Source organism: Lentinus tigrinus (assembly GCF_003813185.1).
Source record: "Lentinus tigrinus ALCF2SS1-7 unplaced genomic scaffold L226scaffold_2, whole genome shotgun sequence".
In the NCBI taxonomy this organism is placed as follows: domain Eukaryota; kingdom Fungi; phylum Basidiomycota; class Agaricomycetes; order Polyporales; family Polyporaceae; genus Lentinus; species Lentinus tigrinus.
Window position 1 is genome coordinate 2,204,953 of NW_027137911.1, and position 10,361 is coordinate 2,215,313.

At 56.6% G+C, this 10,361-nt stretch overlaps 5 protein-coding genes across 5 annotated transcripts; 3 read left to right on the forward strand and 2 right to left on the reverse strand.

The window, feature by feature from the left end:
- Nucleotides 1-401: 401 nt before the first annotated feature.
- L226DRAFT_529879 (uncharacterized protein) lies at nucleotides 402-1,909 on the forward strand. The gene is made up of 3 exons (XM_067679705.1): nucleotides 402-655; nucleotides 716-1,192; nucleotides 1,260-1,909. Exons 1-3 carry the CDS (start codon nucleotides 556-558, stop codon nucleotides 1,829-1,831), a joined length of 1,149 nt encoding a protein of 382 aa, XP_067542047.1. The 5' UTR covers nucleotides 402-555; the 3' UTR covers nucleotides 1,832-1,909.
- Nucleotides 1,715-2,715, forward strand: L226DRAFT_139208 (uncharacterized protein). The gene has a single exon (XM_067672321.1). It carries the CDS (start codon nucleotides 1,898-1,900, stop codon nucleotides 2,417-2,419), a length of 522 nt encoding a protein of 173 aa, XP_067542048.1. The 5' UTR covers nucleotides 1,715-1,897; the 3' UTR covers nucleotides 2,420-2,715.
- L226DRAFT_557096 (uncharacterized protein) lies at nucleotides 2,507-4,192 on the reverse strand (the record flags this gene model as incomplete). The annotated part of the gene is made up of 3 exons (XM_067683155.1): nucleotides 3,081-4,192; nucleotides 2,898-2,936; nucleotides 2,507-2,526 (listed from the first exon to the last, which is right to left on the reverse strand). Exons 1-3 carry the CDS (start codon nucleotides 4,171-4,173, stop codon nucleotides 2,507-2,509), a joined length of 1,152 nt encoding a protein of 383 aa, XP_067542049.1. The 5' UTR covers nucleotides 4,174-4,192.
- A 2,477-nt stretch (nucleotides 4,193-6,669) lies between these two features.
- Nucleotides 6,670-7,910, forward strand: L226DRAFT_586881 (Arginase/deacetylase). The gene is made up of 4 exons (XM_067685585.1): nucleotides 6,670-6,763; nucleotides 6,823-7,330; nucleotides 7,384-7,726; nucleotides 7,758-7,910. The coding sequence occupies exons 2-3, from the start codon at nucleotides 6,980-6,982 to the stop codon at nucleotides 7,555-7,557; spliced, it is 525 nt and encodes a 174-aa protein (XP_067542050.1). The 5' UTR covers nucleotides 6,670-6,763; nucleotides 6,823-6,979; the 3' UTR covers nucleotides 7,558-7,726; nucleotides 7,758-7,910.
- A 1,202-nt stretch (nucleotides 7,911-9,112) lies between these two features.
- L226DRAFT_566246 (uncharacterized protein) lies at nucleotides 9,113-10,311 on the reverse strand (the record flags this gene model as incomplete). Its single annotated transcript, XM_067683888.1, has 2 exons — nucleotides 9,113-9,189; nucleotides 9,258-10,311. The coding sequence occupies 2 exons, from the start codon at nucleotides 10,309-10,311 to the stop codon at nucleotides 9,113-9,115; spliced, it is 1,131 nt and encodes a 376-aa protein (XP_067542051.1).
- Nucleotides 10,312-10,361: the final 50 nt, after the last annotated feature.

Sequence of the window (10,361 nt, forward strand, 5' to 3'; positions counted from 1 at the left end):
AACTTTGCCCACATTATTGAGTGTCCAGTGAGGCTGCGGTTGCCAGCTCACTCCGTTGCTCGCCGCTCAGTGGTGAGTGCGCACCTCGTCATCTATTTTCTCAGGTCAGTGATGGCCATTCTGGCTGCATTAAATGCTATGCTTCGGGCACTTGTGGGCCGCACAACGGCACGCAGTCTGTCACTGGCACCTGTGCCCGTCAGTGCTGAGGTTGCCATCGGTCGCTCGTTTTGAACAATATTCCGTGTTCAGATATGGCAGTAAGGCGTTGTATTTGTCGCACTTTGAACAGATCCCGTGATACGTTCAACCTCCTATGGCATCGTTCGACGCGGCGACGGTCGGGGATGCAGTGGAGGGACTCTCCCCCTGCGCACTGCGCTTGGCGAGTCGCGTGGATACCTCGCTATATGTCATGTCGAGGATGGTATGGTGACCGGCGAACCTCTCCCGGTCGAATATATTGTTCCGTCCCCAAGCCACCATGGACTCTCTCACTCGAGGTCTGTTTCTGTCGACTTCGTACAATCCTTTCCACTTGCTCGTCCTCCGTTTATGAAGCTACCAACCACACACTCGAGCAGGCTCTCATTCCGCGCAAATCCTACCTCTTGCAAGCTACTCGAAAGCAACGCTTCGCCGGTGCAATTCAACGGTAAGCTTCTATTCTCGGCGTCTCTGAGATAGTACGACTCATAAGTAATTCTCGACTCAGGTTCAGATGTCCGATTGCTTGTCGACGGGTTCATCAACCTACCGCAATTCACTGTCGACGGAACAGACACATGCACCGACGACGAGTCGCACTCGAGCGCGGGACAGGCAGCTTTCATATGCCAGGGTCTCGGCGACGGAACCCACGAACTCGACATCCAGAACGATGAGGGCTTGAACATCTTCCTCTGCCTTGACATTGGAGCCACCACTCTGTCTCTTTCCTCATTAGTCTCTACTGCCAGTGCGCCGACGACCGCGTACGAGTCTTTTCCAACGACCTGGCACTCATACTCGCCGACGACTGTTCCGATGCTCTACGCCCCCACTTCTGCCACATCATCTTCTGCGGCGTCACCGGTGGCGCACACCGCGGAGATCGTTGCTGGCACAGTTGCTGGCGCATTGCTGGTCATAGCGCTCGCCGTCAGCGGTTATCTGTTGAGGCTGCGGCGCCGCCGCCGCAGAGATCCCCAAGGTAACTTCGTTTTTTCCTTGCGATGATGATGATGATGATGATCTGAGTTTCTGGCTCTATCCCGCAGGTATCGTGCCGTATCAGGGCATACAACCATCCATCCCCGGATCCTTCACACCTCTTCAACCGAGAGCCAGGTCGCCCTCCTTTGAAAAGGAATCCATGGAGACTTTCAGCATTGCCGAGGCTACGGGGCCTACTTCTGCAGGCTCGGAGGTTTCTTCTGTCCTCAGCGTCCCGGATGACCTCCCGGACACGACGAAGCCCCGCAATCGCGCCGCAGGCGGAGAGTGGCTGGCGTTGGGGCCCTCTCAGACCATTCGTCCTCCGCGATCCTTAGTCACCACCCAATTAACAGTCGAACAGGATCTTGCCCGTCTTCGCGCTGCATGCACGGGGGCAGACGTTGGCTTTGATCCTGCTATGCCCGGGTCTCCTCTCACCGTCCTGCACGAGGTTGGGCGTATCCTGTCTAGTGCTCCCCCAGAAACGCAGTTGGACGTCGTGAACATGATGCGCTCACTATTTTCCGAATCTGGACAGAGGCTGCCACAGAGACGAGGAGGGATGGAGGTCGACTCGGGAGTGAGGATTGTCGACGATATGTCCGTGCCGCCTCCGGAGTATACTATGGAGTAGGGACCCACCTTGAATGGTAAACTCGTGTCCAATCTTCAGAAGTTGCGGACCAATATTGTGGACGGGATGGAACGGGAGAGACTTTACGAGCCAGCAATGAGGAGGGGGCGGCCAGACCCGGCAGAGGCTTTCCGCCCAGCTCGTGCGGAGTACCTATCCGTGTCGTGTTGTGAACAGCTTTGTCATTCTTCTACAACCTACATAACCTTCTCGCATCCTTGCGGATCGACGTCGATCGCGACCCCGAGCTCGCGGGCCCTCGTGACTTCGAGTGTTCAACATCGACCTTCGTTGGTTGCCAATAATCTATGGATTGACTGCGAAGCTGTAGGCATCGTCTGCCACATCCACGACCAAGTATTCCGCCGGCTTAAGAAGTGGTACCGTGTCGCGTACGACCCGGCGTGCCCCGACGTGTTTGCAGGATATTGGGCCGGTCTTCACGGTGGTGACGTGGTCTGCGACTCTAACGGACCGCGACGGTTAGTTCATACGTCTATGACTTGTCCTCGGACACAGAGGGTCTTAGTACTTCAGCCCGTTCGACTCTGGAGACATCGAGCAGCGATTCCCAGATCACATATTTGAACGCACTGTCGCTGGACTGCGAGGCTTATGCTCCGAGGTCAGAGTAGGAGAATCGTAGAAAGCTGTTGCTCTATGCCGTGTAAGAGTCTAGATGCCGTAGCGAAGTCCTAGTGGTAGTACAAGTACAAGAGCAATGTGTCCAGCCGATTCGAGATGCAATACAGACCGCGACGTCAACGACAGCGTGAGGGGTTCGACATGACACGATCTCCAGGCGCGACATAGGAAAGGTTACGAATGAACTCAGAAAGCATAGGAGGATACAAGAGAACAAAGGAACCCTAGAACGACGCAGAGCAGAACAGTACAGAAGACATGAGAGGGACGACAAGCGTAGAGTTGCGGGAACAGAGGAAGCACAGCGAGATAGATCAAAATGGAACAGAAAGCATGAGGGGGACGACGAACATGGGAGCAAGGGGGACACAGAACCCGGAACAAGACAGAAAGCGACCTGGACAGTGAACGCATGACACACCTGGCGCGAAATGGTGCGTGCGAGCGATGCGCTCCTGGCCTACGCGGCGGCACAAACAGGAACGAGGATGGACACGCTTGCACGTCCCCGACCTCTCCGCAGTCCGCAACAGGACCTACGCTGATGATCACGCCCAACGATGTCAGGACATATATGAGACAGAACATGGATGGATAGACGCACCAGCATGGCCACCGCCGAGCCGCCTCAAGACGATAAGCTCCCTGTCCTTCTCTGCCTCTCTCGCCCTCGACGCTGCGAGTTCTTCCCTCAACGCCGCGGCTTCTTCCCTCGCCTCTGCCTCTCTCGCACTCGACGCCGCGGCTTCTGCCCTCGCCTCTGCCTCTCTCGCCCTCGCCGCATCACGATCTTGACCCGCTGTCCGCAGGGACCTCGAAGCATGAAGGTCCGACTCGTGACCGCCAAATATTTCGAGGTAGCGTTGCTTGACATTGGGGTAAGATTTCCTTATGTCGTCGAACTTGACGATGCTGATGTTCCTGAACGTCCCTGCCACCTTACTGGCCTCAGGGACCTGGTGGCTGGGTTGAGGACCCGCATCGAGCGAGAGATTGTCGTTCTCATGGTTATACAGCAACGAGAAGAGCGTGGCGGCGAACGAGTAGCCCTGCTCCGACATCAGGCCATAGTCCGGAAACTCTGTGTTGATGGCAGACACCGCAGCAGCGAGCTCGACGAGGGTGGGGGGGCTGGGATTTTTGTCGAAGGAGTGGCTCAAGAGGGCTTTTCGCCGCCTATTGGACCCGAGTTTATACCAGGAGCTTCGGATGGCAGGCGGAGGGTAGACAGTAATCAGGTCATGGGCGCCAATGGTACTGCGAAGTGATTTGGAAGGGGACAAGGGTGAAGCGGACGACAGAGAGGCGGTGGATGCCGCCGCGCGGGTACGAGTGGAGATGGAGGTATTGTCGGGCACAGTCCGTTCGCATTGGATGACCGCTACCAACCGCTCCCGGTCGTCCTTGCCCCTCGCAACGAGGACGACGAGATACTCGTGCTCGGGATTGGACACCTCCCTCATAAGCTTCGCCTCAATAATGCAATAATCGGCAACATGTGGGTAGGTAGATGTTATTCGATAGGAGTCCCTGCAGAGAATCCTGACAAAGTAAAGGGTGAAGTCGTTGCAGGGAAACTGACTCTGGCTGGCACTGACACCCACGTGATCTCGCAGGAGAGTAATGAGATCGTCAGCCATGGGAAGACCAAGTGCGCGGCGGAAGAATGAGCGAACGGAGGAGAGGACGTCGGACATGGCTGGGGATCGATGAGGATGAAGGATGGTCAACCTGAGCTCTCTGACTCTGAGCAATCCGAACCTTTGGCGGAGGTCACGTGCTCACCCCCGTTCCGAATCCGAGTTCCGACTCCGAGTCAAGTTCTTGGGCGCAGATGAATCCTTGGGCGCGGTCGAGAGCTTATGCTTCTTCAAGTTCTTGGGCGCAGGCACGAAAGGCAGCGCACAACGCTGTGACTCATTGGCCTGCTTTCAGCTCCCATGTCGCAACCTCCCGGCGTCCATCGCGTGAGACTCGGATTGCCTCATGGTGACGGGCAGCCTACATGCTCGGTTATTCTGTGCAGAAGGGACGTCTTCGGAGGGTGTGCAGCGGTGACCCACTCATTCCGAAAGCTCTCGAATACAATTATGTCTCATATTGCGCCCGGTCATCCGTATTGAGCTCTCCGTCTGTGTCTACTCGAGGTCTCTGTGCCACACCGGCCCACACTGGAGGCTCCGAGCCTCATGCACGCGCTGCAGCACGCTCCACACGCCACCCCCAAATTGAAAGCAAAAGAGCGCTCCGCTCACGACCTCTACCACACCCACAACCTCGACCGCAGATCTTTTTCGATCATCGGGCGCCGCTCCTTGCGGTTGCGCAGCATGGTAGCCTGTCCAAATCACGTCCACAGAAGCAACAGATGTCCACATGGCTCCCTCGGGCCTTTTCTCTCTCGATTGTGCATTCCCTATTGGCGCAAGGAAACCCAGCCTGCAGTATGTCACCGCCCACGGACCGGGGAAGGGGGACTCGGGGATGCCAAGAATGTAGTACATACGATGATGACTACGTCCATCGCCTGGCGGCGACATGATCTTGTTGCCATCTGCAGGGTTGTAGGAGTCAGTTGAGGTGCCGAACAATAGTCGTAGCCAGAAGGCAAGAGATGGAAGACGTACGGTCATTGTTTCCCCCGTCAAGTGTTCCAGTCGAATTTCGTCCCAGTCTCACATGTATCAGCGTGAGGTCCATCGGTGACGGCGATAACATCGATGGTTCAGTGTGGAGGACGAAAGCCGGTCCGATGGTGCGAGGGTTCGAGCGAGTCCTACGCTTAGTCCCGTCATGGAGCGTGTTCACTTCAGGTATCGTCTTCATAGCCTGCTTCTCCGGGCGCTGGGGTATCCTCGTGTTCATCGGTGACGTTATGTCCGCACCCGAACCCGCCACACTCACTGGCACGAAGCAGCTCGTTCCACCCAACGGCGAGGTCGCTGATGGTGACCAATATGCGCCGTTGGCGTAACTGGCACAGCTGAGGGTGAGAATCTCCTCGTTCCAATTGTTCATGTGCAACAGGTCTGTGTTCTTGTGGGCCGGAGGTGGGCGAGCGACATGGAACAGAGGAGAGGAGGATGGTGTGCGTGCTCTCGCCCCCAAGGAGCCTGAAGAGAGCGCCCATGCCTACAAATTGAGGGGTATCTAGCGGTGCAATAGAGATCTTAAGAGCTTAAGAATTGGGTTGAAGGGCTTACGACGCTGGAGGATCAGGTCGATGAGGGCTTTGTGACGACTGACTAGCGGAAAGCGACCTCCGAGTCGATTCGGGGAAGCCAGCCTGAATCATCGGATGTTTGGCAGCCTCAGCGGCGACAACGGCCGCACCAAAGCACAGGGAGTTGTGCCGGTATCGGAACCAAGATACGAGTGGACGGAACGGCTTTTCCTGCCCTGCTTCTGAGAAATCATTGACTTTGGAAGGCCAGCTGACATACCTCATAGTTGTGGGCGCCGACCTCGAGCCAGGTTCCTCAATTAAGGCGGTGTCTTGTATGCATCTAGGACCGTGCGTTGGGTTGAGACTTGTAGGGTTCCGTTAGACTTGTAGGGTTCCGTTAGACTTGTAGGGTTCCGTTAGACTTGTAGGGTTCCGAAGAGTTCTATGCGAGCGGCAGGATATGTAAGTCCCCAGCAAAACTCGGGTGATACGGCCGGAAAACCCACGGAGTAAGCAAGTAGCTGTATTTCAGCTGTGCGGCAGAGAGCGCAAGAGGAAGCTAGACATGAAGTGACAATTTCACTGTCTCCGTAGGACGCCAAGCCATTGCGCTGGCAATGGCAGTTCGAGAGGACTACAATCTCGATGCGATCAACGATCGGGAACAATCTAAATCTCAGATGGCATGGGCGCCTGCAAGCCTTGCACCCGGACCGAGGTCTCTCCTCCTCCTCCTTCGTCCTCTCGTCTGTATTCTGAAACTCCATCCTAAAGCTACGCTTGCTGTACTTGTTTCCCACTCCATTTGTCCTGCGAAAACACTACGTCTGAACCGCTCCACTGGCACTTGCTACAAGACCTCGAGCAACGCTCAGTTCGCACTATCAACATAACAACCATTCGACTCGGTGGAAAATACCTCAGGGAAGATGTCCAAGAGGAGGGTGGCATACTACTATGACCGTGAGTTCGTCATCCATGCATCCTATCTACTTTTCCCCAACCCCCGTCCCAGCCGATGTCGGCGCTACGGCGTCACCCACGCCATGAAACCACAACGAATGCGCATCACACATGAACTCGTCTCTGCATACGACATGCTTCCCAAGATGCACGTCCTCGTACGTCCCCTCCCTCAGTTCGAGCCCACCCGGACAAAGGACTGAGGTCCCGCGCTCAGCGTGCCAAACGCGCATCCGCGGAGAAGATGTCGCGTTTCCACACAGACGAATATGTCGACTTCCTGTCCAAAGTGACCCCCGAGAACCCGCGCAGGCTCACATACCAGGGTACACGCTGACACGCTCACTGATGCATCAGCCGCCGCGAACCGTCTCATGGATGGGCACGCCGACATCGCCATCAACTGGGCTGGCGGCCTCCACCATGCGAAGAAGCGGGAGGCGTCCGGGTTCTGCTACATCAACGACATCGTCCTCGGTATCCTCGAGATGCTCCGCTACGTCCCGCGTGTACTCTACATCGACATCGACTGCCACCACGGCGACGGTGTGGCGTTCTACACCACCGATCGGGTCATGACGTGCTCAATACACAAGTTCGGCGAGTTCTTCCCCGGAACTGGACAGCTCTCCGACCGCGGACGCGGGAAGGGGCGCGGATATGCGGTCAACATCCCTCTCAAGGACGGCATCACAGACGAGTTGTACCGGAGCGTGTTCGAGCTTGTGAGTACTTCGGCCAGCGATCATCCAGGCCGTCGCTCATGCACCCCGCACAGGTCATAGACAAGATCGTCGAAGTCTTCCGTCCCTCCGCGATTGTGCTGCAGTGTGGCGCGGACTCGCTCTCGGGAGACAAGCTCGGTGAACTGAACCTGACCATGCACGGACACGCACACTGCGTGCAGTACGTGCGATCGAAGAACATCCCGTTCATGCTCGTCAGACCGTGAAGGACGTCATACGCGTATGGACGTACGGGACGAAATGGGCACTCAACGGCATCGGCTTGAACCTGCGAGTACTTTGAGTGGTTCAGCTCGCGGTACCGGCTTGTGCTCCGAAACAACCTCAAGGACTACAATCTTGATTAAGGATGGCTCGCTGGACAAGGCCAGGTATGTTTTCGAATCCCCACATGTGAAGTATGCAGCCTCGGTACTTATCTGAATTGCGGGCAGTTAGTAGGGACATGCAAGATCTCCCGCGAGAAAGCCTAGGCGACCATCTGGGCCTCGGAGGCGTGCATGCACATGCACCCATCGACGACCCCGACGAGCGACTGGCACATAGGTCTTCCGTCCTCTCAAATCACCTTGCGCAACGCATCCCGCCGCTGGCTGCGTGCTTGTGTTTTCCCTCTGGCAGAACACGCGCGGTTCGTGTACGAGCTGCAGCAAGACTCGGACCACTCCGACTGGGGGGGCGAAGACGGATCCAAGGACACGTTGTCTCACGGCAAATCCGGTTGCGATCTCGCGCAACTCGTGCGGAGTACCCCTGCCTGTCGTGGGCAGCATCGTACTGCGCCATTGCCCCGGTGCTGAGCGCAACTAAGCTTGTGGATATGGCTTCTTCTGTGCTGTCCTGCAGTCGCGTCGTTCTACCACGTTATCTCACGCTGTTTCGACGTCGATTGCAATTTGCGATCCTGACGTCCCGAGCCCGAGCCCTTAGCGCGACTCGTTCAACATCGACCCTCATCGGTCACCACGAAACATGAGATTGGGTAACCAGAGGTCACGTCGTCCACCACGTCCATAACGGAGTATTCCGTCCGCCAGTGGTGCCTCGACTACAGTACATATTCCCAGATATTAGACAGCCCTCCGTGGCGATGTGGACGGTGGGTTCCGATTCGACGAATCACGACAGTTAGTACGTCGACGAGTTAACTGCTCTCGGACAGATGCGCTGTCGCTGGACGGCGAAGCTTGCACACGAAGTACTGTACGTGACTAGGAGATCGTGCTAGAGTTCATGGTTGTTAAACTTGATGAACTTGTACTCACGCTCTGAGCCAGAGAGATAGAAGAACGGTGAACGTTGTCGCTTGATACACACGAGCCAACATGTTGCAGCGGGAGTTACAGTAATAGTACATGAGTGCCGTGCCTAGCCGACAGAAACTCGCAAAAGCACTAGAGACCGCGACGTCAACGACAGCCTGAGGGATTCTTGGATACGACATGATCTCCAGGTGTGACAGCAGAAAGGATACGTATGAGAACGACGACTCGGAAAGCATCAGAGGGGTACAGGAGAACAAAGGAACCAGAACGACGGAGAGCACGACGATACAGAAGACATGAGATGGACGACAAGCGTAGGGTTGCTGGAACAGAGGAAGCAGAGCGAGATAGATCAGAATGAAACGGAAAGCATGAGGGGGACGACGAACATGGGAACAACGGGGACACAGAAATCGGAACAAGACAGAAAGCGACCTGGACGGTGAACGCATCACACACCTGGCGCAATGGTGCGCGCGAGCGATGCGCTCCTGGCCTACGCGGCGGCACAAACAGGGAACGAGGATGGACACGCTTGCACATCCCCGACCTCGCCGCAGTCCGCAACAGGACCTACGCTGATGATCACGCCCAGCGATGTCAGGACATATATGAGACAGAACATGGATGGGTAGACGCACCAGCATGGCCACCGCCGAGCCGCCTCAAGGCGATAAGCTCCCTGTCCTTCGCTGCAAGTTCTTCCCTCAACGCCGCGGCTTCTGCCCTCGCCTCTGCCTCTCTCGCCCTCGACGCCGCGGCTTCTGCCCTCGCCTCCGCCTCTCTCGCCCTCGCCTCCGCCTCTCTCGCCCTCGCCTCTGCCTCTCTCGCCCTCGCCGCATCACGATCCTGACCCGCTGTCCGCAGGGACCTCGCAGCATGAAGCTCTGACTCGTGACCGGCATGTATTTCGAGGTAGCGTTGCTTGATGTTGGGGTAAGATTTCCTTATGTCATCGAACTTGACGATGCTGATGTTCCTGAACGTCCCTGCCACCTTGCTGGCCTCAGGGACCTGGTGGCTGGGTTGAGGACCCGCGTCGAGCGAGGGGCTGTCGTTCTCATGGTTGTACAGCAACCAGAAGAGCGTGGCAGCGAACCAATAACATTGCTGCGTCGTCAGGCCATAGTCCGGAAACTCTTTGTTAATGGCAGACACCGCAGCAGCGAGCTGGACGAGGGTGGGAGGGCTAGGATTGTTGTGGAACGAGTGGCTCAAGAGGGCTTCTTGCCGCCCATCCGACCCGAGCTCATACCAATGGGTTCCGAGGGCGGGCGGAGGGTAGACGGTGATCATGTCATCGGCGCCAATGGTACTGCGAAGTGATTCGGAATGGGAAGAGGGTGAAGTGGACGACAGAGAGGCGGTAGACGCCGCCGCACGGGAATGAGTGGTGGTGGTGGTGGTATCGGGCACAGTCCGTTCGCATCTGATGACCGCTACCAACTGCCGGTCGTCCTTACTCCTCGCAACGGGAAAGATGAGGTACTCGTGCTCGGGGTTGGACTCCTCCTTCATCAACTTGGCCTCGATGATGCAATACTCGGAAACATGTGGGAAGGTAGAGTTTATTTTGAAGGATTCCTTGCAGAGAAACGTGACGAAGCGAGTGGAGAAGTCGTTGCAGGGAAACTGAGTCTGGCTGGCACTGGCACCCGCGTGATTTCGCAGGAGAGTAATGAGATCGTCAGCCATGGGAAGACCAAGTGCGCGGCGGAAGAATGAGCGAACGGAGGAGAGGACGT